We start from the raw sequence: 26,798 nt of genomic DNA on the forward strand, positions 1-26,798 counted from the left end.
CTGCCTATATTCTAGCAGCCAATAAAAATACAGAAAAAGTGCCAACTGAAAACAACCCCCTACTAAATATAGGCTATAACTCGTTTTTGTTTTTTAAATGGTTGCTGTCTAACCAATCCCCACAGATGTATCCTGAACTATAGGATAAAGCAATCTTGAAACTAATTTTCACAAAGTAAAGGATGAGAAAAAAAATATGTGAGCTCACTGGAGGCCGACAGACAGGCCTGTGATCATCAGAGGACAAGTGCACTGCAAGGTTGCACACACCAACAGCTGAAGAGAAATTCTCAGCATTGTCACTACCGGAGCCTCCCCGCTCCAAATTTCAAAGACTAGGAATATGTGCTCCTCCTTCACAGTGTGAGGCCAGTGCAAGATAGCGTCACCCTCCTCTGTAGAATGCTCAGGAAATACTGAAAATACCTGCCCAGTCAGTTAAACACATTTTTATTAAAAAATTAAAAGTAAACCTTCTCAACTGTACCAATGGAAACTAACCTAATGTGACCCCTAATGGCCACAGGGGAAAATGAGTGGTCACAATCTGACACCCCAATCTCACAAGGCCTCTACAGACAAATAATATGTGATGAAATAATTGTACCAATTAAGCATTGACCTGTAATTGTCGAAACAAAAATAGTATTGATACTCCTCTTTTTTGACTACAGCAGGAAAGAAGTGATAAATATAGAGGTTGCAGTATAGAAATTTTTGGATGAGCTATACGGTCACTCACTGCTAGTATGACAATCCTGATATTTTGCTTTGGATTGGCATACTAGCAGTGAGTGACCGTATCACCCATAATTGATTTCTGCTATTTGTATTTTTCTCTGCTGCTAGAGCTTGACGGTAAAGAAACTTCAGTCCTAATTGACCCCCCGTCTTGTAGTTTAATTCTACTGTCCATGTATGAAGTTGCTTTCAGTTGATGAGGCTCTTTATATCACTCCTTTCCAACACAGAAATGAAGCCATTAACACTAGAGGAGGCAAGGAGACTAAACTTGATCTCATTCAATTGTATATTTCCTAAATATTTGAATTACTTAGTTCTCATGGAGCTTTTCGCAGCACTTGTCCAGGAGTATAATTTGTATAATATGTACCTAGTGTTTGTTTGTTTTCCATGAACAACCCACAACTCATTATATACCTGTCACACACTAATAGGAAATACTTTGTGTATGTTTAATAAAAACCATTACAACATATATAAAATCTAGTCATACGACTTAAAATGGAGGAACAAAGAACATAGGAGGACACATTTAAAAAGCATTGAGATTCAAAGGATAAGCAGCATGTTGAGGTTTGATCAGTTTGACTTTAGTAACTGATCAGGGGCCTTTAAAAGAATTTGATTTTTCATAGATCCTTGAAACAGGAATTGTCCAGTAAGCTGTTGTCACTCACATGGACAAATGGTAAAGATTGTGGAGTCATCTTGAATCTTATATATATTTGATTAACTTGTTGATCAGCAATCCTTCTGGAAGGTTGAAATAGAGTGGCAAAGATGAAATGCTTCAAACTTCACAAAACCACCATATTTTTCAAATTAAAAAAATGTAATTTGAAGCTTTAATAGGAATACTTGTTTATCTTAATTAAATCTTTTTTTAGAAACGCAAATATAGATACTAATATAGATACTAATACTAGTTAAAATCCCGACACAAATTTAAATCACTCACACACTCATCTCCTCTCTACGTTCTTTCCTGAGGTAAAGGAAATGTCCAGAAAATGTATTCTAAGAATTTTTTCTTTCCCCATGTTAGACTAATGTTCTGATTTGTTACCTTTGCCTCAAATTGTAAAGCTCTCGGATATCCTTCGGGATAAAGTTTGCGCTATATAAAACTTTAAAAATAAATAAACCCGCAATAATGTATGTGCAGGACCAACCTAGGCACGCTTTAAATTACGGTGGTGTAATTTGTCAAGTGAAATTCAAAACATTTCTCAACACTGTTTACTTTTGCTCCCGGAACTAGTTAACAAAGAGTCTCCCCAGGAAATTGTTTCTGCTTTAATCAGACTCCTGGCGGTATCTTATGTTTTATTTTTTTAATTCAAAGTATGCCCTTGCATGAAAAGAGGTCATAAAATAACAGCAAATACCATTTTGGAGTGAAAAAAATTAAAATAATTTGACAAAGCTTTAGCCACTGCAAACAGGGGCCATGCGTCTCCTCTGCATCGTGTTTTAGGAGTTTATATGTACCTAGCAATCAGTGATGTAACTTGGTCAGTAGGACGGGGGGGGAGCATGCAGGGAGGGAGGAAGGTTTTCCGACACTCCCGCCTGCATATCCCGCTAATCATTACATGAGAAGCAGTGCATGAGAAGGGTTTAAGGCCCAGTCGAAAGGGAAAGCAGTGTGGATTGGGAAAGGTACTTAAAACTGGTTTTTTTTTTTTTAAATAACTCTGTTTAAAGACCTTCAAAACAGAGCCGTGTACGTGAGTTTTTAAAAATTCCAAATGAAATCAGACTTACACCTTACCAGACTTGACTGAAAGCTGCTGCACCCAACTATTTATCAAATAAATACATTTGTCAAGGGGGGGTATAACACCCAAAACACCCCTCTCCCGCAAAGCTACGCCCCTGCTTGCAGTAAAAAATGACCATGGTCATGCTTTGAAGTAAGTGCAGGGAGACATGCGAGGCTGACCAGAATATGAAACAAGCATTGGCATAGCCAATAGGTCTCGCTTTTGGGACCTTATAAGTATTTAGTTGTGCAGCACAATATCCTTGGTGCAACAACATCAACTGTTGCATGGCTAAACACTTATAAGGTCCCATAGGTGAGACCTATTGGCTATGCCAATGCTTGTTCAAGTATGAAGATGAGTCGAAAAAACTTCCAAGTGAGCATGAATTGAGAGTATGCACGTGGTTCAGCTTCCTACACACACAGAATAGAGGCATTCCAGGCAATCTTGACTCATGCTCAGAACAGATACAGCCCGATCGGAAGTATTTCAGGTTCTCTCACACAGAACAGGCACAGTACAGACAGCAACAGTGCAGTCATCCTTCATGCTCAACCACAGCACTTAACTGCAAAGACTGCAGCTGTACAATTGGGCCTTACGTGTCCGAGGTACAGCATAGCCAGGAGCAGTGCATTTTATTCTTACGCATAACAGGTACACAGTAAAGACGCATGTCAAGCTGTTTACATGCATAGGGAAACATTGGCAACCATGCAATATGATTCCTGTATGCAGAAATGCACATTATGGGCAGTACCAGAGTAAACATCTTGGCACATACATTCACAGCAGGAATCACACAAACACCAGCAGTGCAAGCTTTTGCCACATACAGAATAGGGATAGCACATGAAGCAACAAGTCATGTTTCCTTCCACATGCAATGCATTTATTGTATGGGCATGAGCACTGCAACCTCCGGTCACACAAAATACGAAGATTTGGCTGACTAGCCGACAGAGAAAGCCACCACTCTCTAAGACTCTGATCCCATTGTGTACAGTACTCTAATTCTTATTTCAAGATCCATATTTAACGCAGTCATACAGAGCGTCTATAGTTGCAAGGCAACTACACTATGGTTTGAGGGGTTTTGACTGCAAGAGAAGAAAACAAGTTACTTACCTGTAACTTCAGTTATCCAGTATTGGTATCTTTCATAGATTCACATGCCTGAATCATTCCCCGTCGTCGAGGCGGGAGTCCCACGGTAAATAAAAAAGCAGTGCCAAAAGCACTTTGTAGTAGTAGGCCCTAGAAAAGGCCTGAGGCCTATATTATAGTAGCCTATCTACATCATTATGCTAAAAGGACCAAAGTCTTTGCTCCAACCAATCAGCTCACAGCACCCTCTAGAACCTTCCCTGCAGAGCCAGCTCTCCTCAGATTTTGGTAGCACAAGTGGGAATAAGTATCCCAAACTTAGAGAACTGACTCTCCGGGGAGGAGGGTGGGTGCATGTGAATCTATGAAAGATACCAATACTGGATAACTGAAGTTACAGGTAAGTAACTGGTTTTCTTATCCAGTATTGGAGTATCTTTCATAGATTCACATGCCTGAATCAGAATAGCAAGCAGTAAGCCAGGCAAAGTCGGTTGCGGATGGTGGGAGACTAATGCAGTGCACCCCAATAAATGTATCGTCAACAACCAACAAACGCCTAGAGATTCATCTATTAATAAATCATGTTCAAGTTCAACAATGAAATTATGCATTTTCTTTCTGGAGAGAAATCTTAAGCATCATACAAAAATACACAACATGTTAGCATATGTCTGCATATTTAAAACAATCTATTGAATTGCATGTACTTTATAGGAAATAAGTGAACATCAGTACCTGAACATACTCCTTATGGAAACAGGTGACGTAAAACAGCTTGGCCCACTGCCGCATCATCCTGATTTGCTGATTGCAGGCAGTAAAGTCTTGTAAACGTGTGGACATTCTTCCATGTCGCAGCACAGCAAATGTTCTCAAGCGTCACTCCTGCAAACAAAGCCGCAGACGCTGCCATAGCTCTTGTGGAGTGAGATCGAACAGATCTTGTCAATGGTCAATTAGCCTTGACGTGGCAGAATTGAATAGCGGATGCGATCCATCTTGAAATCGTAGCTTTAGTAACCGCTTTCCCCAATGTAGTCTGGCCATAAGCTACAAACAGTTGATCTGACTTTCTCAAAGCCTTGGTTCTCTGAAGATAGAATTTTAAGCATCGTTTGATGTCCAAAGAATGCAATGTCTTTTCAGCCGGGGTTGACGGGTTTGGAAAGAAAACTTTCAGCTTGACAGGTTCATTTAGATGAAACTGGGAAGGCACTTTCGGTATGAACGTTGGATTCGTTCGCAAAGTGACATAGTCCTGGGAGAAATGTAAAAAGGGCTCCTTTATGGTGAAAGCTTGAATTTCTCCCACTCTTCTTGCGGAAGTTAGCGCCAGTAATAAAGCAATCTTCCACGTCAAGAACTTTAGGTCGGCTCTATGGATAGGCTCGAACGGATGCTTCATCAGCTGTGATAGAACCGTGTTGAGCTCCCATTCCGGTGGTGAGGGCTTCACTGGGGGATAAGCCCGGAAAAGACCCCTCATAAATTGCTTGATTAGCGATGAAGAGCAGAGTGATTGAGTGTTAGTCATCTTTCTGTACCTGGATAAGGCCGCTAAGTGGACCTTTATTGACGAAAAAGAAAGACCAGATTGCGCTAAATGCAATAAATAGGGTAATATCTTTTCTGCCGGCGTCTCTATAGGGTGTAAAGCACAAGAGATGCACCATGCGCAAAAACGCTTCCACTTGAGACGATACGTTTTTAATGTACTCTGGGCTCTTGCTTTCTCTAAAATGTCTCGGCAGTCCTGAGGAATTTGGAGATGTTCGAATTCTAGGAAGTTAGGAGCCATGCGTGCAATTTCAGCGATTGAGGATCTGGGTGAAGTACCTGACCCTCGTTGCGTGACAGTAACTTCGGAGTTACACGCAGTTTGATCGGTGGTTCCTGTGAAAGTAGCATGAGTTCCTGAAACCAATACTGGCGAGGCCACTTGGGAGCAATGAGGAGAAGGCGACAACTCTCCATTTTCATTTTGCGCACCACTCGTGGAATCACAGGGATCGGAGGAAAAGCGTATGGATAGGTCCCTGACCATCGCATCGAAAGGGCATTCCCCCTTGACCCCTGTTGAGGATATCTGCTGACGTAGTACCGATATTTCTTGTTCTGTTGGGTTGCAAATAGGTCCAACTTGGGTTTGCCCCATCTCTGAAACACATAGTTCAACTGGTCGTGGTCCAGTTCCCACTCGTGGCAATCTGACAATGTTCTGCTCAGTTTGTCTGCCAAGGTGTTGTAGAGGCCTCTGACGTGTTCCACCTTGAGAGTTATGTTGTGAACTGTTAACCATTTCCATAACTCTTGGGCTTGTTTGGATAACGTTGCTGATCTCGTTCCTCCCTGCTTGTTGATATAAAACATGCTTGTGGTGTTGTCCGTTCTGACCAGAACCGAGGATCCTACTATCCTGGGGAGGAACGCTTGGAGACAGGCAAATGGCTTTCAACTCTAGACTGTTGATGTGGCATTTCTTGTGTTGCTGAGACCATTTTCCTTGCACTTGCAGGTCCTGGAGATGACCACCCCAGCCCTCCATGGACGCATCCGTCGTCAGAATAAAATCCGGAGGATTCTGCAAGAATGAGAGCCCCTGTTCCAGATTGCTGATCTGAGACCACCATTGGAGTGCATGCACCATCCTTTTGGTGATTGTGATGGTGTCCTCGAATGAACCTGTCGCTTGATGCCATTGACAGTTTAGCTCCTCTTGCAGTGGCCGCATCTTTAGACGCGCCAATGGAATGAGGTTGATGGCTGAAGAACACATCCCCAGAAGTGATGCAAATAGGCGAACTGAAAGTGACCTTCTTCTTGCCAATTTTTTGGCCAACGCCTGCAGTCGGAGCGGTCTCTCTCGAGTCTCTCATTCGAAATCCCTGCTTCTTGAGATATTTGTTCAGATTGCGTAGGTCTAGGATCGGTCGCCATTCCCCTGTTTTCTTTTTTATGAGGAAAAAACGGGAATAAAAACCTGCACCTCTCTGATGATTTGGAACTTTCTCTATTGCGTTTTTGAGAAGCATAGCTTGCACTTCCTTGAACAATAAGTGAAGACGAGGGGGACCCCTGGGCGGAGTTGTTGGAGGTTTGGTGATGAACTCTAGGGTGTGACCATGTTGGATCAAGTCTAACACCCACCGATCCGTTGTTATATTCTGCCATTGCTGTTGGAATGCAGATATCTTCGCGCCCAGGGGAAGGTAAGGGATTGGAGGTGGCGCCCAATTGCTCTCACTGTTTCTTGTGACGGTCTCGTCCTTGGTTGTTTGCGCGCCTTCTTCCTCCTTGGCGAGAGAAACCAGCCGATCCAGATTGTCTATAAGAGGACTGATAGTTTTGGCGGTATTGTTGATATTGCCTGCCTTGCTGGTAATAACTTCCTCTGGACGAATAACCTCGTCCTCGCGCTCCTCTGAACGATCCTTTTTTATATTGCAATGATCCGAGTGACTTTGCAGTATCTGTGTCAGTTTTAATCGTTTGGAGAGCCTCATCGACATGCTTCCCAAAGAGGGACTCTCCGTCATATGCCATGTCCAGTATTTTCAATTGAACTTCCGGACGAAATGTAGTGGCTTTTAACCACCCATGACGTCTCAGGACAGCTGCCCCAGCCAACTGTCTGAAATTCGTATTTGCCATATCTAGAGCGCAGTCGATGGATTCTTCCGCTGCCCGCTCTCCTTCCATTAGAACTTTCCTGGCTTCTTGTCTTTTGTTCTCTGGCAACAGCTCTATGAAGCTAGCCATCTCTGACCACATTTGGCGATCGTAGCGCCCAATAATCGCCATTGAATTTGCTATCCTGATGGATGCTGCAGCCATAGTGGAAAACTTCTTCCCAATAAGGTCTAATCGTCGCCCCTCTTTATCTGGTGGAGTAGAAATAGGGGTAGCTGGGTTCTTTGACCTTTGTTGCGCCGCCTGAGAGATTACCGAATCCGGGCGTGGATGACCAATAAGGCACGCCGGACTAGAGAGCGGAGCACGATATTTCTTTTCTATTCTGGGCAACACAGCAGGCACAGATGCAGGGTTTTTCATTATTTTTATGCCTTCCTTCCAAATATACTCAATAATGGGAATGGCTCTAGATATCTTTCTTGTTTCCTCTTTAAAGTCATGGAGAAAACACTCCGTTTGCTCCACTGTAACCGGGAGCTTAAACCTGGTTGATGCCCTCTGCATCAGGTTGTGAAAACCACCTACATCTTCAGGCGGTGAATCTGAAGGTTGTGGAGTTGGAGGGGATGGCATGGGTATAACGTATTCATCCCATGGGTCTGATGAAGGTATGTTAGGCAACTCTCCATCTTCTACCTCCTCTTCCGATGACGTATCCGGAGTTTGTGGAGGCAAGACCGGTTGCGGAGTTTCCACAATTGGAGAAACCGGTGGATGTTGCTGAGGAGGAACTGCAGTATCAGATTGAGGCACTTGCGGTGGAAAACGCTGCTTGTAATCCACCAGCATAGCCTGTAAGTCTTGTATCAAATTAGGCGGCAACTGAGTGACTTCCGGGACCTAGGCCGTCTCTGATGTTCCAATGTATGAGGCACTATGATATCCTCCTGGTAGTAGTGTTCAGCGTAGGAATCGTCTTCATCATCATCTTGGCACTTGATGACAAGCTCGGATGGGTGACGTGCCACACCAAAAGCACCCTCATCATCATCGTCTTCAAAGTCATCTTCTTCATCATCAGCATAAGTTTCTAGAAGATGAGAAGGCATAAGTGGTGATATATATGAACCTTGTTGTCTCTTATAAGACACGAGTTGAAAGGTTTTTGGCGCTATTGGCGTACAAAAGGCCTGATTTCCAGTGAAGCTGATCCCATCGATCTTGATGGCCCCGGTGACCAAGGTGCATCCACCTGCTGAAAAGATGCCGTCGTCGACGGGTTTATCGTCGGGTTTATCGTCGACGAGGGCATCGTCGACGATAGACTTGCCGTCGACGGGACCGTCGTCGATGGGCTCGACGTTGACGGGACAGTCGTCAATGGACTCGACGTCGATGGAGCCACCGTCGACGGGACGGTCGTCGACGGGGTAACCGAAGACGTGCTCGTCGTCGACGGGATAGACGTCGATGCTTTCTTCGTCGACGAGACAGTCGTCGACGGCGGCGTCGACGACTTCGTCGACGGGCTCTTCTTGGATGACGAATTTTTCGATGATGATGGCGTCTTCGTCGACGAGTCGTTCACGAGAGTTTTTTGTCACAATACAAATCCTTGTAGACACAATCGGAGTAGTAACAGATGTAGTGGCTATCATATCCATAGAAGAAGAGGTTGAAGTAGAGACAGTGGTCACTGGAGAAAAGACAGAAGAAGTCTTACTCACGGTTTTCTTTGCCGGATCGTTGGTGGCTGAGGCTCCAGAGACAGAATGTTTGGATCTCTGTGAAGAGCCTGAAGTAGAGTGGGAGGTCTTAGCATGCTTTCTCCCCTCACTTGTCTTATCCTCTTGAGACCTCGCCCTCTTGCTAGAGGTAGAGGCTCTGTCGTCATCATCCGTGGAAGAGGATTTAAGCCACAAAAGGACTCTGGCCTCCCTATCCCTTAAGGTTTTGGAAGGTAAGGCAGATCTTACAGCTTTTTGCCTCATGCTTGGGATACAGGCAATAAATGCAGTCCTTCTGCTGGTCATCCACATGGACCCTCTTCTTCTCGCATGTTCTGCAAGGTCTAAACAAGGCCTTCTTGTCAGACATCTTGAAGCTCTGAAGAAAAAACTGAGTCAAGACTCAGGGAGACTCCCTTCCACACGACGTGCGGTGAAAATCTGAGGAGAGCTGGCTCTGCAGGGAAGGTTCTAGAGGGTGCTGTGAGCTGATTGGTTGGAGCAAAGACTTTGGTTCTTTTAGCATAATGATGTAGATAGGCTACTATAATATGGGCCTCAGGCCTTTTCTAGGGCCTACTACTACAAAGTGCTTTTGGCACTGCTTTTTTATTTACCGTGGGACTCCCGCCTCGACGACTGGGAATGATTCAGGCATGTGAATCTATGAAAGATACCCCAATACTGGATAACTTCCCATCTGATTGAGGATTACCCCTTCAGACACATTTATTGGATCATGCAGCATGCACCATATTGTAAATGTAAATGTAAATGTGCTGGACTTGTAAAGCGCACAGCTGCCCGTAAGCGTCCCGGCGCTTGCTTAGGGAACCCGTCCTGGTATTCCCCTGTGAGAAACCACGGCAGGGTGTCCACAAGGTGAAAGCCAGGCATCCCGTCGCGAGGGGCCGTAGTGGAGATTAAGCAAGCTATTGCCCAGAGTCGCAGAGTGTGACCCCGTGAGTTGAGTAGGCACCAGAGCGAGAATTGTCGAGTCCGTGGAATTTTGGGCCCGAGACCCGCCGAGGCGGGGAATCGAACCCTGGTCCACGGTCGATCTCAGCTCCCGGGTCTGCCGCCTCTAACCACTGAGCCACGCTTCTCCACCATTGCTCGAAGGTTTCCTGCCGACTGACCGCTGTGTCCCTTCTCCCCCATTTTGTCCTTTGTCACAATAGTATCACTCTCTTTTTCCCTTTTAACTCAATTTAAAACAAGCATTTGCAATGCAATAGGTCTCGCATTAGGAAAGTTTGAGCTATTGGTATTGTAAATGACAAATATTGTATTTATGTGTTGGTTTTGAAAATAGCTAAATTAATAGCTTTGTCATTTACAATTCCAATAGTTTTAACTTTCGCAAATGTGACACCTATAGCATTTGTAATGCAATATGTGTTGTATTTACGTGATTTAGATGTATTGATATTACAAATAACAATGGCTTTTAATTTTTTTAAATAATTAATACCTATATAAACGTTATTGTAATTTATAATGGCAACAGCTTAATCTTTTGTAAATAACTTTGGTGAAGATAATGTTCAGTGTATTATATTGTGACGAAAATTTAAGAACAGAAGTGAAATATTAACATCTTTTTGTGATATTTGTAATAAAGCTTGAAACATTGAGAGAACATATTTGAACCAGTGATGCTGTGGTGTTGCGGAGTGATGCTGTGGTGGTGACGAGTGATGCTGTAGCGTTCAGTGAGGCTGTGGTAGCGCATAGTGATGTTGTTGTGCCCCTGCGTGATGCTGTGGTGGTGCTGAGTGATGCTGTGGTGATGCGACAGATAGAGGGAGGGCGATAGATAGCTAGAGGGAGGGAGGACGATAGAGTGAGGGAGGACGATAGAGTGAGGGAGGGCGATAGAGTGAGGGAGGGCGATAGATAGAGTGAGTGAGGGCGATAGATAGAGTGAGTGAGGGCGATAGATAGAGTGAGTGAGGGCGATAGATAGAGTGAGTGAGGGCGATAGATAGGGTGAGTGAGGGCGATAGATAGAGTGAGTGAGGGCGATAGATAGAGTGAGTGAGGGCGATAGATAGAGTGAGTGAGGGCGATAGATAGAGTGAGTGAGGGCGATAGATAGAGTGAGTGAGGGCGATAGATAGAGTGAGTGAGGGCGATAGAGTGAGTGAGGGCGATAGATAGAGTGAGTGAGGGCGATAGATAGAGTGAGGGAGGGCGATAGATAGAGTGAGGGAGGGCGATAGAGGGAGGGAGGGCGATAGAGGGAGGGCGATAGAGTGAGGGAGGGCGATAGAGTGAGGGAGGGCGATAGAGTGAGTGAGGGCGATAGATAGAGTGAGTGAGGGCGATAGATAGAGTGAGTGAGGGCGATAGATAGAGTGAGTGAGGGCGATAGATAGAGTGAGTGAGGGCGATAGATAGAGTGAGTGAGGGCGATAGAGTGAGTGAGGGCGATAGATAGAGTGAGTGAGGGCGATAGATATAGTGAGTGAGGGCGATAGATATAGTGAGTGAGGGCGATAGATATAGTGAGTGAGGGCGATAGATAGAGTGAGTGAGGGCGATAGATAGAGTGAGTGAGGGCGATAGATAGAGTGATGCTTTGTGCTAACTTAATTTTTCTGTTCGCAATTCTGTAACCGGATTGATACCGGACTACTGAATGAAGAGTCAGAGATTCTTAAATTTGATTGGAAAATACATCCCTTTAAAACTGCTCATTATTGGCTAAAATGTTAATTTGCATTTTATGAATTGCTTATGTTTATGTAGGAGCTCTCTGGTCATAAACGGTGGCAAAGATCCATTGACCTTTAGCGGAAATCCGGGTAACGGTAATAAGAGATAATCGTGCCACATTTGCTAGATTTTCCAAAGCTAGATTACTGAGGGAATTCCCCTGCAACACAACCTAGCTTTTATTGACCAGCCTCTTTCAGCCATTGGCTTGAGACCTCGCCAATCAAGTCTTGGCTCCATACAAAAGAGTATTTTCCTCTCACCTAAAGTTGTTGGCAGTTTGGGCGCACCACTCCACCTGCAGCGAGTGTCTGAATTGAAAAGCATGAGAAAATATTTTAGACCTTCCAGACTATCAACTGCTCATGCATAAAGGCAGCCTTCTGCATTTCCTTCTTTACATGGGTTGGCACATTAAATCCATACTTACTGGCTTTGTCAATTGTTGGTAGCTAATGATTTCGTATAAAAGACTGCCTCCAAGGGTTCTGAGAATGTTACTTTAAACAATAGTTTATCAGCCAAAAATAGTTACATTGCAATCATGTTCATCTATCGAAAGTGCACTTTGACCTGCAGAAATTCTATTTCGCCCCAAATATATACTCTTTTGGCATCTTCAAACTCTGCTTATCAGGGAACAAACATGGCCACACTGCAGAGGCTCTTCAGTGTGTAACCGGTGTATATAGCAGTGTGCAACACACTATCCTGTAAGCCATCTTTTTATTCAGTTGATAAAAAAAGTTTCCCTGTTGACGGATTCATCTGTCTGTCCTGGATAAAGCACTTCTTCTCAGGAGGAGGCTGGACCAAGAAGGAGGGTACGGACAAGCGCATCTGCATCCAATCAAAAGAGAAGAAGGAAAATCATCTTCCCTTTGAACGTCGGAAGTCCTCTTTATTTCTAGTAGTCTTGTTATACCTCTTCAGGATGCTCTGCCTCTGCAATAACTCACGGTCCAGATACAGCTTTGGTGATATCGAAAACATTGTGGGTCAAGCGAGAGGACAGGCGGAGTCTCAGAACTGGCACTTTCCACCATAATAAGGGTATAGAACCACAAATCATTAAATTAGGTTCTAAATAAACAAGCTGATGTGCAAGATAACAAAGGCTATTGATGTGGCTTAACTCTTTTGATCGCCTAGGAGGTAGAATTTTTAAAATATTAACGTAGGCTTTTTGTTCTCAATTGAGTATCTCATTAGAAGCATATGCATCGTGGAAAAGGACAATAGTAATAGTAGGTAAGGCTTTAAACAACCAGCCAGATACTGACGTTGATGCTATGTTTTTGTCCCCAGCTTTGCAAGTACTTGGAAAATGCCTGGGGTTAACTAGGGAACATATGCAGTTCAGCCGCCCATGTCCCTTTTAAACAAATGTCTAAAAATTACTAGTTTATACCTTTTCAAATGCGGCATTTTCGAAAGTGAGATATTGAACATTGAAGTTGAACTGCTTACTATTTGCACAGATTGTTAATCATGAAGATAACTTCCCTACTGCAACAAATTTGATCCTTGGCCTGGCGTGCTCTAGCTGGCGAGGACGACCTGTTCCCCACTTCTTAAAATGCAAGCATCTCAAACGGAGGCTAAACAGGCAAAGGTAGCATGCATGTCTGATAAGGGCAATTGTCTGGTACTTGTAATGCAGCAAGCAGGTAGCATGCACCTTTGATATTTCACAACAGGAGACCGAACGGGGTTGATTGTCCTACTATTTACAGCACGGAGTCCGGAATTGTTGGGCAGCTGATTAGCTGCTGCATGGGAGGAGGGGGGATGAGGAGGGGGGGAGGGCCACAATATCAATGAGTTCCAATGGTGCTGCCTGGAAGCAGTTACCATGAATGCCAGAGGGGGAGATTTAAACTAAAAGCGCAAAAAACGTGAGCAGTACTTCATGTCAAGGTTTAATAGCGTTAGATCGGGACTTAACAGCAGAGAAGACTGGAAACGTATAATTAGCTGAACAAACACTGCTTTTTCTGACTAGAAAACCTTTAAGAGTATTATTCAATTAAAACTATAAGATGTGAAAATAGGATGTGGAAATAGCTTTTATATAACACTATTTTATCAATGAGTAACAATGTCTCACTTGCTACAACTAATAAAGTTTTGGGTTGTTAGTTTTGGACTACACTTGTGAATTAAGGAATATTTATGACCCACTAGTTGTAACTAATAAAGTTTTCTATTTTCATCGGAGAGCACGGTACAACAACGTTTTCTTGCTGTTAAACATGAGCACAACGTTAGAGAGTGACAGCAGCTAAGCTTTTATGAACATGAGGTAGAAATACCATAACATCGACCAAGAAATCCTAAATGTTTATCTTGCCTAATATCTATATATATCGACATCAAATAAGATGAGGCTATATCGGAATGATGTGAGCAAGCGACCAAATAGGTCTCGAGTAACCCAGCGAGTGTATTTTATAACATGACATATATATATATAAAATTATAAATAATAAACAAACAAATGAGTTAGCAATGATAAACTACGCTTCAAGAAAGCACTATAAACTATATATTTTCATTTCAAGTAAACTATCCTATCCTTAATGTTGTTTTGTTCTCAACATCCAAGTTTACTTAGATATCGCGATCACGTGACCATATAACAGCCATTAGCGTTACGTCTCATATCGACCAATAGATAGGCTCCTTGTATTTAAACACAAATTTGCTAGTACACAACGTTTTCCATTGAAAATAACAGAACCCCCGGACGCTGTGATCGGAGGAGCAGGGAGGCCGTTTTCTTTATTTCGGGTAAGCTTACGGGATACGGTCGATTTACCGTGTTCATTTTAAGCACTTTTTGCAAACTGGCTAATTGAAGAGGTTAAACCTGCAAATGGTAAATTTGGGTAAACTCACGGTATGCGGTCTATCTACCGTGTTCACTTTAAGAACTTAGAGCATCAATTTTAAACTGGCTAATCGAATGGGCTAAACCGACAAATGGAATAATTGAGATCTTAGCGCAAGCCCAAAACCGATATGATTGTGAAAGATATTATCAGTATTCTTTCATTGTAAGTTATAGGATGTCAATACAAAACGCATAATCACGCATAAAAGCCGGTTTTCTTTAATTTAGGCTAGCACACGCGATACGTCTATTTACCGAGTTCATTTAAAGAACCTAGAGCATTGATTTTAAAATGATTAATGGAATGGTGTAAACCGGCCAATAGAACGGTTCAGAACGGAAAGCAATCCCAAAAATCGACAAAATTTGAAACTGATAAATGTGAAAGATATCAGTTTTCTTTCATTGTAAGTAAAATACCATGTTTCAAAATATAATTAATTATGTATAGTACTCTACCGAGTACCGTATGTCCCCAAAAAATCGTTTTTGTATCACTACAACAATAGAATGATCGTTCCCTGGCTTCTAGGTTTCTGACTATTTAGCTTATAACAACCCAGTTGCAGCATGACGACATAGGTAGATGCATTACCAGAATTAATATATCAGCATCTATAAGTATTTAAAAACTAATTGAAGAATAAGATGAAAGAGGGAATTTTTTATAATTTTTTTTTTTCAACAGACGTTCTAAATATTGCGAGAAACTTCACATATCTAGAACCAGCTGACAAAGCATACCTAGCACGCGGCTACAGTGAATTATCAAGTCCCTACTCTATGTGAGTTCTTTATAGAAGAGGGATATCTCACTAGGAACACAAAATTATTTATAGAAAAGAGTCATTAGAGCTTTCCTTTATTTTTCAGTAGGAGTAAAGCAACTCTAAATTCATCGGTGGCCCCTCCGACACAGTGCGGAATTGACAGATCTAATAACAAGGTATTTCTTTACCTAATCATGATCTGCCATCAACGTAGGAGAAAATGTGCTCTCACAGTTTGTATATGACAATCTCAAAAAACTCTTTTTTTGATTTTCCAGACATTATCAATCACATTCATACCCAGTCTGATCAGGGGGGATATTTGGTGTCTTGAGTGTGGACCTAAAACAGGACACCCCTTTTTTAACATTTTGACCTCAGAAAGAAAAATCTAAGCGAGATATATATATATATATATATATATATATATATATATATATATATATATATATATATATATATATATATATATATATATATATATATATATATATATATATATATATATATATATATATATATATATATATATATATATATATATATATATATATATATATATATATATATATATAATGTTTGAGGTAAGAAACTCTTACCCTATGGATAGCATCATCCTCCATGTTACCCATAATGATCACTTTAATTCCTGGGTGCCCTTTTATTTATTTTCCCAATAGCGTGAAACCCCACGTGATTACCGGCACAACAACCACAATAGTGTATAAAGATTCAATTTGATATACACCACTTGCATGCACACAATAGATCTCACTTAGGATGGAGGAATTTCAATATCATCTGACTGTATGCTGTTTACATAGTATGAATGTCATATTAGGTAAATATCAGCAATGCCTAGAAATATGTTTTAGACATTATAGCACCACTAGGTTATTTGTATTTATCTTTAATGTAATTTGGGACAGTTAGATAAATTACATACATGTTCATAGGGATTGTATGTATTTTTATATTACCATTGAGTAATTTTGTGTTTCTTTATAGAAACTGTCCCGAAGAAGGTTTTTAACCGAAACGCCGCATCAACTTTTGTTCAAGAACAATTTTTAATTCATTGTATAACAAATTGTATTTACTAATATTATGTTGTGTGGACTGTTTATCAATTGTATGAAAAAAAAATGTAATCCATAAAATGCAATAAATTCGTGTTCAATTTTTAAAAATTATGTGTTGTAGTATTTTAACAGGCTGTCACAAATCCAAATAACACTTTTCTCTAGTGAGTGTTAAAATTGCATGCTGTCACTCAATCCAGGGTTCTCATACATCTTAGCGTTTTATTTTGTTTTTTATTTAGATAACACTTTAGGTGTATTTGGTGGTTGTGCCGACAAACAATTGTAGTGGGTACTAAAGTCCTTTTGACCATTCTTACGGGAGCATTTGACCCTGAGGACATTCTCATTTTCTTAATCTTACTCCCCTGGTCCCAGACCTTTATATTAGGGGGCCTCCTATACTTTCTTTGCAGAAGCAGAAGACGACAACTGCCTTGGCCCCAGCCCTACCGGCCTGTCTCCAGCTTCGACGATCCTGCGACCTGTCTTGCAACAACGACCTCCAAAACCGCTGGGAGGAATGTTGCCTTCAATAAAGATGGCAATCTCCAGAGGACAGCAGCCCAGTCCAATAGAAACCAACTCTAAAGACTTCGGATCCTGGTGGATCCGCGTTGCAAGCCCACTCTGCACCAGACGCCCACAGCCCGAGTCTGAGTGGGTCACCTGTGCAGTGTAGTCTCCCCGGAGATCATGACCTCGTGTCGAGCGTTGGCAGATCTCTTGCCCTCCAAGAAGACGCCTGCAGTGTGAATCAAGAGGCTTCCCCCGACCACGACTGGCTCTGGTAAGAAGATTCCGATGTCCAGTGGCACCCCTGCACTCGAAGCCCCTGAATCTTAGTAAGCTGAACTGACCGTGCCCCTACGATCCTCTACATCCCACATTCTTCTGCGGTCATTGGACTTCCTCCTGCAACCTCCGGTACAACGCCTGCAAGCTCATTGCAGTCAGGACAATCCTCATTGAAAAGCATTGGGCGCCCAATGTTGAATTCGCGCCCGGCACCCGGTCGCCCCTGTGCCACTCGTGGTGTATATTTGGCGCTTTGTGGCCCCCCCTGCTTGCGCTAACCCTCAAATGTTGGCCCCTGCAACCAATTTACTTACCTGCAAGTAGTGTGGCTCCAGGCAACCCCTGTCTCTATTGGAAAGCATTGGGTCGAACTCAGATTTTGACCTCTGCACCCGGAAGGCCCTGTGCCTCTGGTGGTGCAGTCTTGGTAATTACCTGACCCCTGGCCCTTGCTGACATTTGGCTCTGAAGACTGAAATTCTAAGTTAGATACGCACCTGGTTAACCACAATATTGTTTTCCCCACAGGATAACATTGGACAGTGTGAAAAAGTTTAAAAGTATCGATTTTTGAAAGTGAAAAGTATTTTTAATTAAAAACATGCATACCTTATTACAAAGACCTGGGTTTTCAAATAAAGTACAAAGTATAATTTTATAAAATGTTATAAAATTCTTGAGTCATGTGTCCTTACTGATCATGTGTGCGCAATAAATGTCTTGTACTCCTCTGTGTTAGGCCTAAGGCTGCTCGCCCGCACTACCACTAATAGAGCACTTTGGGTTTTGCAATGAGCCCTGTACAACTTTGGTGAACCCCAGGACTCTCTGTACGGTTTTACTATTAGTGATAATATTATATACAGAGCCAGCGTACTCATACCCCCCCCCCCCCATAACACACAATGCCAGAGGAGATTTGGAAAGCGGACCCGCCATCGTCAGAAATTGAAATGATGGATGGAATGCTGAATAATTCAAACATTCTCCCCCCGTCAAGAGATCTGGGTTAATTCCATTGTTCTTTTGCCCACTAAGCCACCCCAGTTTGGACCCAGCCATATGCGAATCAGTCTTGACCTTGTGCCTCATGGGAACAGTCCAAACCGAACTGCAAAGCCAGGTCCTCCCTGGACAGGAAACAAGCTTCCTGGGACTGGTTTCAGGGTATGTCACCCTTTATCAGCCAGGCTAGCTTGAATCCAGTGGCACAGTGAGGAAGGGACCCACGTCTGGGCATACCCGTTCCACTTAGGGTGAAAAGTGTAACTGCAACAATATCCACATTCCACCCACCTGTACAGACTGGGTTAACTCAGCAAAGCATATTCGCAGGATGGGTTATTTTAATGGTTCAGAAAAACTTGTCACAATGTGGGAACCCTTTCTTTTTCCTTCGTTAAATGAATATTTTAAGTAAGAAGGGACAAACCATTACAGGGGCAGATAACATAGGAGTCGAGTGGTGGCTCTTGCTAATCCTACACTAAAATTTTTAACAAGACTGTCTAGGAGGTTACAGGTTGGGATTTGTCTGACATAATGTACTGCATCTTGTTGCATAGAGAACCAAAAAATAATAATTGCTTCTATGTGAAACCCACTGATCCAGTGTCCTAGCACCAGTGTCTAAGGAAAGCTGGTCAGTTTTTATACACTTCCCTCCCAAGCTGCAGTTCTTCACTCTTGCTCAGAAGGGACTACTATTTTGTAGTGCCACTGCCCACAGTGGTGCCATGAAACCTTACTGTATGTTACTTGTTGAAATGGCCAATAAAAAGGTGTATTAAAAAAGACAACTATTTTAAAACCCTGACAAGCTGGCTATTCTCAAATAAAGCAATATTTGATTGGCTTTCACTTTGACTTTTCGAGTGAAGTAAATAAGATGAAAACAAGTTACTTACCTGTAAACTTTGGTTCCCCAGTATTGGTAACTTTCATAGATTCCCATGCTTTGTATCATTCTCCGTCGTCGGAATGGGCGCCTCGGTAAATAAAAAATACCATAGTAGTAAGCACAAAGTGAAAAAATAGGCCTAGGCCTCATCTCATTTTGTAGCTTATCATTTGTAGCTTATCCATCTCTTTTTGTAAAAGAGACCAAATTCTTGCAACAGCCAATCAGAGCAGCCTCACCCCACAGAACCTTCCTGAGAGAGCCTCAGAGCCTCAGATTTTCGTAGCCGTTGTGAACAGCAACATCATTGTACAATAAGGCTGAGCTTTCCCAGGGGAGGAGGGTGGGTGCATGGGAATCTATGAATGTTACCAATACTGGGGAACCAAAGTTACAGGTAAGCAACTTGTTTTCTTGCCCCAGTATTGGAACTTTCGTAGATTCCCATGCTTTGTATCAGAATAGATAGCAGTAAAGAGAAAGCATATTTTGTCATTTGTATATCTGTAAATGTCATACATAATCCTGATAAGAAAAACAGATACACATTGGCATCACAAAGCAGAACAACCAAAAGTAATACAAAATATGCAATACAGGAAGGCGGGATAGAAAGGAAAGCTCACCGACTTATTCAAAAAGGTTCCTCAAAACCGCTTGGCCCACTGCCGCATCCTCCTTCACAGAAGAATCCAAGCAGTAGTGGCGAGTAAAGGTGTGGACACTGCTCCATGTCGCCGCTCTACATATGTCCTTGATCGGGACACCTGAGAATAGAGCCACCGATGAAGCCATTGACTTTGTAGAATGAGCACGAACTGCTCGCTGAAGTGGCTTTCCCGCTTGTTGATGGCAAAACTGGATGGCACCTGATATCCAGTGGGAAATGCAGGATTTAGAAATTGGACAACCTCGTCTCGGAGCACTGTATGAAACAAAAAGCTGGGAAGACTTCCTGACTTCCTGAGCAGTTTCGTCCGCTCCAAGTAGAACTTGAGACATCCATGAATGTCCAAAGAATGTAGCGCCCTTTCCTCTGGCGTGGAGGGGCGCGGGAAAAAGGACTATAAGATCACCGTTTCATTAAGATGAAAGTCTGAGGGGACCTTTGGAATAAATTTAGGATTCGTCCGCAGGATGAGAACATCCCTCTTAAATTGTAGAAAGGGTTCCTCGATTGTGAAAGCCTGGAGCACACTAACTCTTCTAGCCGATGTCAGGGCCAAGAGAAGAGCCAGTTTCCAAGACACAAACTTCATGTCGGCCCTGTGAGTAGGTTTAAACGGGGCCTTCATCAGATGTGACAGGACCAAATTCAGATGCCAGGCTGGTGGTGGAGGCCTGACTGGAGGAAAAGCCCTGAACAAACCCTTCAGGAACTGTTTAACGATCCTCGCAGACCAAAGGGAAGGACCCGATGAAGATCGTCGAAATTTAGAAATGGCCGCCAGATGTACCTTTATAGAAGAGTGAGCCAATTCAGATTTTGAAAGAGACAGAATATATGGCAAGAGTTGGTGCGGTGCAGAAGTATATGGATGTAGACCTGGTCTCTGACACCAAAGGCAGAACCTCTTCCACTTCGCCCAAAAGGTCTTATTAGTACTAGGCGCTCGGGTCTGGGCTAAAATGTCACTACATTCTCCTGAAAGATTCAAACCCTGGAATTCTCTGAACTCAGGAGCCACGCTGTCAATTGAAAGGACCTCAAGTCTAGATGCAGAACCTGTCCCTGAGCCATTGTTAACAGTGACGGAACAGGCCGAAGGAGAATCGGTTGATCTTGGGAGAGAAGGAGTTCTGTGTACCAAAACTGCCTGGGCCATGCTGTTGCAATCAGAATCATTCTGCACGGCTCTGCCTTGAGCTTGCGGATCAGTCTCTGGATCAGCGGAATAGGTGGAAAGGCGTAAACAAATGCGCCGTACCAGGCTATCAAAAGCGCATTCCCCAAGGATCCCTGATGGTGATCCCGGCTTGCGTACCACTAGCATTTGGCGTTCTGAGGAGTCGCAAACAGATCGATGTTTGGGGTCCCCCAACGTGAAAACAGTTCCTCCAGAATGGTCTGATCCAATTCCCATTCGTGGCTGATAGTCTTTTGGCGACTCAAAGCGTCCGCTGTGGCATTGAGTGTGCCTGCCAGATGTTCTGCTGAAAGAGTGATATTGTGTTGGATCACCGAATTCCACAGTCTCTGTGCTTCCTTTGAAAGAGTGCAGGATCTCGTCCCGCCCTGCTTGTTTATGTAGTGCATGGCCGTGGTGTTGTCTGTACGAACCAGCACTGAACGGTTGCGGATCCTTGGAAGGAAAGCCTGTAAGGCTAGACGGATGGCCATAAGTTCCAGTAGATTGATGTGGAACTTGCCCTGGACTGTGCTCCAATGACCACTGACTTTCAGTTCTTGAAGGACCGCTCCCCACCGCTCCATGGAAGCATCTGTTGTCAACACCGTGGGAGATGGTGGAAGTTGAAATGGCAAACCTACTGAAAGATTCTCTTTTTAGTAACCACCAGCTGCTTGCTTTTCGCATTCCCAGTGTGATCACGATCTTGTCGTCGAAGGAGCATGTTACCTGACGCCATTGCTTGTCCAGTTGTTCTTGCAGTGGACGCATTCGAAGCCTGCAGTGTGGTATCAATGGTATGCAGGATGATATCGATCCGAGAAGCGATCTGTATTGGCAAACTGACAGAAACTTGTGTGCAGGAGGCGAGCTGAGCGAATCAGTTTGGTTTGGCGCTCCTCCGAAGGGAAAGCCATGCAGCAAGATGTGTCTAGGATCGCACCCAAAAACCTTGCTGTCTTGGAGGGGTGCAAAATCGATTTCTCCTTGTTGAGCCGAAGGCCCAGCTGCTCGAATAGTTGACTGCAGCTCGTGACTGCCCTGGCTGCTTCTTGGAATGAAGGAGCTTTTACCAGCCAGTCGTCCAGATATGGGAAGACTTCGAAAGACTGCTTCCTGAAAAAAGCTGCCACAGGAGCCAGTACCTTTGTAAAGATCCTTGGTGCGGACCGAAGACAAAAAGGCAGTACTCTGAATTGGAAATGGCACTTGCCTACTGTGAATCGAAGATATTGCCTGTGAGCTGGATGAATGGGCACATGGAAATATGCATCCTCTAAATCCAGGGTTGCCATGTAGTCCCCTGGATTGAGAAGACGGAGAATGTCCTGGAAGGTGATCATCCTGAAGGACAACTTGATGAGATAAGTGTTGAGCTTCCGTAGATCAAAATCAGACGCCACTTCTCCTTAGTTTTCCGAACCAGGAAGAACCTGGAATAGAACCCCTTCCCCTTCTGGGAAAGAGGTACAGGCTCTATTTCCCCTTTGATGAAGAGTTGGTGGGCTTCGAGACGAAGAAGTCCTAGATGTTTGGGTGTAATGGCGTCTGGAGCTCTCGGAGAAAGATTTTGAAACTCCAACGTGTGTCCTCTTTTGATGATGTTCAGGACCCACTGGTCTGATGTTATGATCTTCCAGCTGTTTAGGCAATGGGCAATCCTGCCCCCCTGGCGAGAGAAAGATCCCGACTGACCACTGTGAATATTGGGGTTTGTATGACTGGCCAGGTTGGGAGTAGGAAGAGTAGCGTTGTTGATTGCCACCTCTGTAAGATGAGAAACCTCTTCCTCTTGCCCCCCTAAAAGGAACTTTGCGGTATTGTAATGTTCCCAAGAACTTAGCCGTATCAGTATCCTTCTTTATGCCTTGTAGGGCGTCATCCACATGTTTACCAAATAACATCTCTCCGTCATAAGGTAGATCCAGAACCTTGTTCTGTACTTCCTGTCTGAACCACGTGACTCGAAGCCAACCCCGGCGTCTTAAAACAGCCGAGCCTGCTAGCGCTCGGAAGGCAGTAGTAGCTATATCCATAGCGCAGTCGATTACCTCCGAGGAGGCGCGCTCCCCTTCCATCAAGATTTTCCTGACCTCATCCTTGCACCCATCCTGAAGTTCTTCCACAAACAGAGAGGTCACACCACATCTGGCGATCAGATCTCCCAAGAATCGCCTGAGCATTAGCCGCCCTAATAAGTAGGCTGGCCATTGTAGAGAATCTTTTTCCAACATTGTCCAGACGCCTGCCCTCTTTATCAGGTGGTGTCGTGGATGGATTCTTGGATTTAGACTGTGCAGCCTGGGAGATAACAGAGTCTGGTTTTGGTTGACCTGTAAGACATGCAGGGCTACCCTCTGGCGCCCTATACTGTTTTTCCAGTCTGGGAAGCACTGGGAGGACCGTGGCTGGATTTTGCATAGCCTTTATCCCTTCAGACCAAACATGTTCAATGATGGGGCTTGAACGAACCGACTTCCGGAATGGTTCTTTGAAGTCGTACAAAAAACAGTCAGATTGAACTGTGTGAACTGGAAGACCAAATCTTTTGGACCCCCGTTCCATTAGGTTGTGAAAACCTCCAATATCTGCTGGAGGAGTGGTTGTGGTATCAGGCCCTGTAACATCCGGATCTTGAAGGCCATCTTGATTCCAGTCCATATTCTGATCTTGGTCAGGATCCCTCTGCTGCTCCGCATCAGATGAGGTATCATCATCATCATCATCATCCCGAATGGCAACTACCTCCTGAGGATGTTCTACGGGCTCTGGGTCATGCACCCTTAAGGTCAAGGAGGCGTCAGCCACTGCTTGCGATACCCGAGGCAGAGGTGTGGGAGGACGTTGTTGTTGAACCTCCTGTTGCGTAGGAAAACGCCTCTGATAGTCCTGCAACATTAATTGCAGGTCAGAAATGAAAGAGGACGGCATCGCTACCATCTCTTGTTGAGATAGACGTGGAGATCTCTGTGAATGATCCTGCATGCAAGGCCTCTCTTGCTGGTCATAACAGTCTTGCGGAGAATAGTGGAGTTGCTCCGCCTCGCCTTCCTCAGAACTGACCTCCTGTAATTTTACCTGCAAGTCAGATGGGCTAAAAGCTGGCCCATATTTGCTATCATCTTCCTCATCAGAGTCATCATCAAGCAATAAGGTAGGAGGCAGCAGCGTAAAGAGCCGTGGAGATGTCATTTCTGGTGTTATACGTCTCTTCCTTTGAGAAATGCAGATTTTCCCAGTCGTCGACGGGATCGTCGTCGACGGTTGTATCTTCGTCGAATGTTTCGTCGACGGAAGCGCCGACGAAGAGACTGTGCTCGTCGTCGAATGAGTCGTCGACGGTAAGATGGGTTTCGTCGACGATGGTTGAATCGTCGACGGAGTCGTCGACGAGCTCGTCGTCAGAATCATGGTAGCCGGCGTCGTCGAAGTAGACGTAGTTATCGCCGTCGACGCTACCCTCAACGTCATCGTCGAAAAAGTCAGCTTCGGGGACGAAGAACAGGAATCAGGCATCTTAAACATAGTCGACGGTGAGGATGCCGTCGTCGTAGCCATCGTCGACGAGGCCAATTTTAAAAACAAGTCCTTTTTGACAGGATTCGTCGACGTACCGGTGGTCTTCACAGTCGACAAACGCTGTTTCTTGTCAGAAGGTATGTCCTGAGGCGTAGATGAAGGCTTTTTCACCCCTTTTTCTTTCTCTGAAGGTGGTGAAGTTACAGGGATGATTTTCTTAGCCTTTTTTGAAGGTTGCAACTCCTCAGGCTGTCCCTGCATCTCCTTTTCACAGTGGTGAAGAGACTTAAAGGAAGCAGGCCTATCAGACCTATCAGAGGTCGCAGGTAAGGCCTTCACATGGGGCTCATTAGATGTTGAAGGGGGAGACCTACCCCTATTCTTTAATCTTCTTGATGATACAGCAGAAGAGCCCTCACTGTCCGAAGACAGAACTTCCTTGCGATCCTTCATTTTTTGCAACCAGGTCAGTGGCCTTGTGGTACGGGTATAAGCAGTATATGCAGTCTTCATGTTTGTCATCAACAAACAACCTCTTTTTTTAGCAAGTAGCACAGGCTCTAAAAAGTGCTTTCTTCTCTTTGTCAGACAGGACGAAAAACAGGCAAAAAGTTGTAGAAATATACTCAGAAGTGAAGAAAAAAATGAGCAGAGCTCAATGGAGACTCCCTTGCACAATGTGCTGTAGAAAATCTGAGGCTCTCTCAGGAAGGTTCTGTGGGGTGAGGCTGCTCTGATTGGCTGTTGCAAGAATATGGTCCCTTTTACAAAAAGAGATGGATAAGCTATAAAATGAGATGAGGCCTAGGCCTATTTTTTCGCTTTGTGCTTACTACTATGGTATTTTTTATTTACCGAGGCTCCCATTCCGATGACGGGGAATGATACAAAGCATGGGAATCTATGAAAGTTCCAATACTGGGGCAACTCCGAGTTCACAACAAAGTGCTGAAGAGGAAGTTGCAAAACAATCAATAAATAATCTTGATCAACATTATAAAAATACAAACAATGATTTACCTTTCTTACTGGAGGCATTACAATGAAATCTTCATATGCATCGTCTGGTTTCACTGCTGAAAGGTTTTCGTGCAAAATTGCAATTTTCTTTTCATTGTCCCAACCAGCAGGTCTTGAAAAATTACAACAGTGGATAAAACATTATTTTATCATTTTTATCACAGCATTTAGTTTATCACATCAACAACAAAACTTCAGCAACAAGCAGTAACATTAATAATTTCAATATGATTGCTGTTTTGAGCTAGCAAAACAAGTTACTTACCTTTGGTAATGCCTTACCTGCTGGAGGCGATCTAGTGCAGATTCCTTACCAAAGAATATTTCCAGGGACCAGACTGGATCAGGAATTTTTTTGTTAGCAGTCCCCTGCACGCCACTAGGTGAAGTAGTTCCACTCAAGGAGGCATAGTTGCCGCCGGAAATGACGTGTGCGGTGCATGTAGAGGCGCCACCTAAGCGTGCTGAAGTCAGTTTCTTTTCGGGACCTTCCACGCCAGAAGCACGGAGCCACGAAGAACAATGACCACTGCTGCATTAAGCTAAGGCCCATAAAAGGAGAAACAACTCTTTAACTCTGAAATCCGTTCGCAGAGTGGAGAGGCAGTGTGGGTCGGTAAGGAATCTGCAGCTTTATAGAGTCTCTACCAAATAAGGCGTTACCGAAGGTAAATGACTAGTTCATCTGACAGAGACTTCTAGCCACAGATTCCTTACCTTAGAAAATATATCTAAACAATAGCTCCTCGCAGGTGGGGCCACAATACCAATTAGACTAAAAAGTCATGTGGGTATGAATGGGCACAGTGACCTAACTGTCCTGGCAGTAGTGCTTCGTAAACGTGTACAGGAAAGCCCATGTTGCTGCCTCAGCACCTTAGGGTGCATGGCATGGCAGTCCTACCATGTCTTGGCATTGTGGACTCGCTCAAGACAACAAAGACAAACCAAATAAGAGTCCATCACCGTCATCTGTCGATGACAGGCGCAGCATGGCTTAAAACCTGCCTATATGGTGGACATCCTGCACACTAGTAGACTAAGTCTCAAAAACTCTTTAACCCCTTCGATGCTCATGACGAGCTCAGCTCGTCATGAGGTACACCTCTCGTACACTCATGACGAGCTGAGCTCGTCATGAACAATGGGAATTTATGATAGTAAGCGCACAGGGTAAATCTGCACCGCACCGATGGTGGAAAAAAGGTCAGTCAAAAATTGACTGGGGAAGCCCTCTGCATTTACGCTGATGGGCGTAG

General features: G+C 43.8%; 2 protein-coding genes across 2 annotated transcripts in view; both read right to left on the bottom strand.

Moving 5' to 3' along the window:
- DYNC1LI2 (dynein cytoplasmic 1 light intermediate chain 2) overlaps positions 1-26,798 on the bottom strand; it is a 473,715-nt gene that overhangs the window by 267,767 nt on the left and 179,150 nt on the right. The window contains exon 8 of the mRNA XM_086947723.1: positions 25,540-25,651. Within this exon, the coding sequence (XP_086803849.1) occupies positions 25,540-25,651 (112 nt within the window). The remainder of the gene's footprint in view (positions 1-25,539; positions 25,652-26,798) is intronic.
- LOC147673840 (uncharacterized) lies at positions 6,864-8,105 on the bottom strand. The gene has a single exon (XM_086946513.1). The coding sequence runs from the start codon at positions 8,103-8,105 to the stop codon at positions 6,864-6,866; it is 1,242 nt and encodes a 413-aa protein (XP_086802639.1).

The sequence above is a fragment of the Lissotriton vulgaris genome, chromosome 12, assembly GCF_964263255.1.
Source record: "Lissotriton vulgaris chromosome 12, aLisVul1.2, whole genome shotgun sequence".
Taxonomy (NCBI): Eukaryota; Metazoa; Chordata; class Amphibia; order Caudata; family Salamandridae; genus Lissotriton; species Lissotriton vulgaris.

What these genes read in the sequence shown, in the direction of transcription:
- LOC147673840 (XM_086946513.1), bottom strand. Translation starts at nt 8,105, where the DNA reads ATGCTGGTGGATTACAAGCAGCGTTTTCCACCGCAAGTGCCTCAATCT.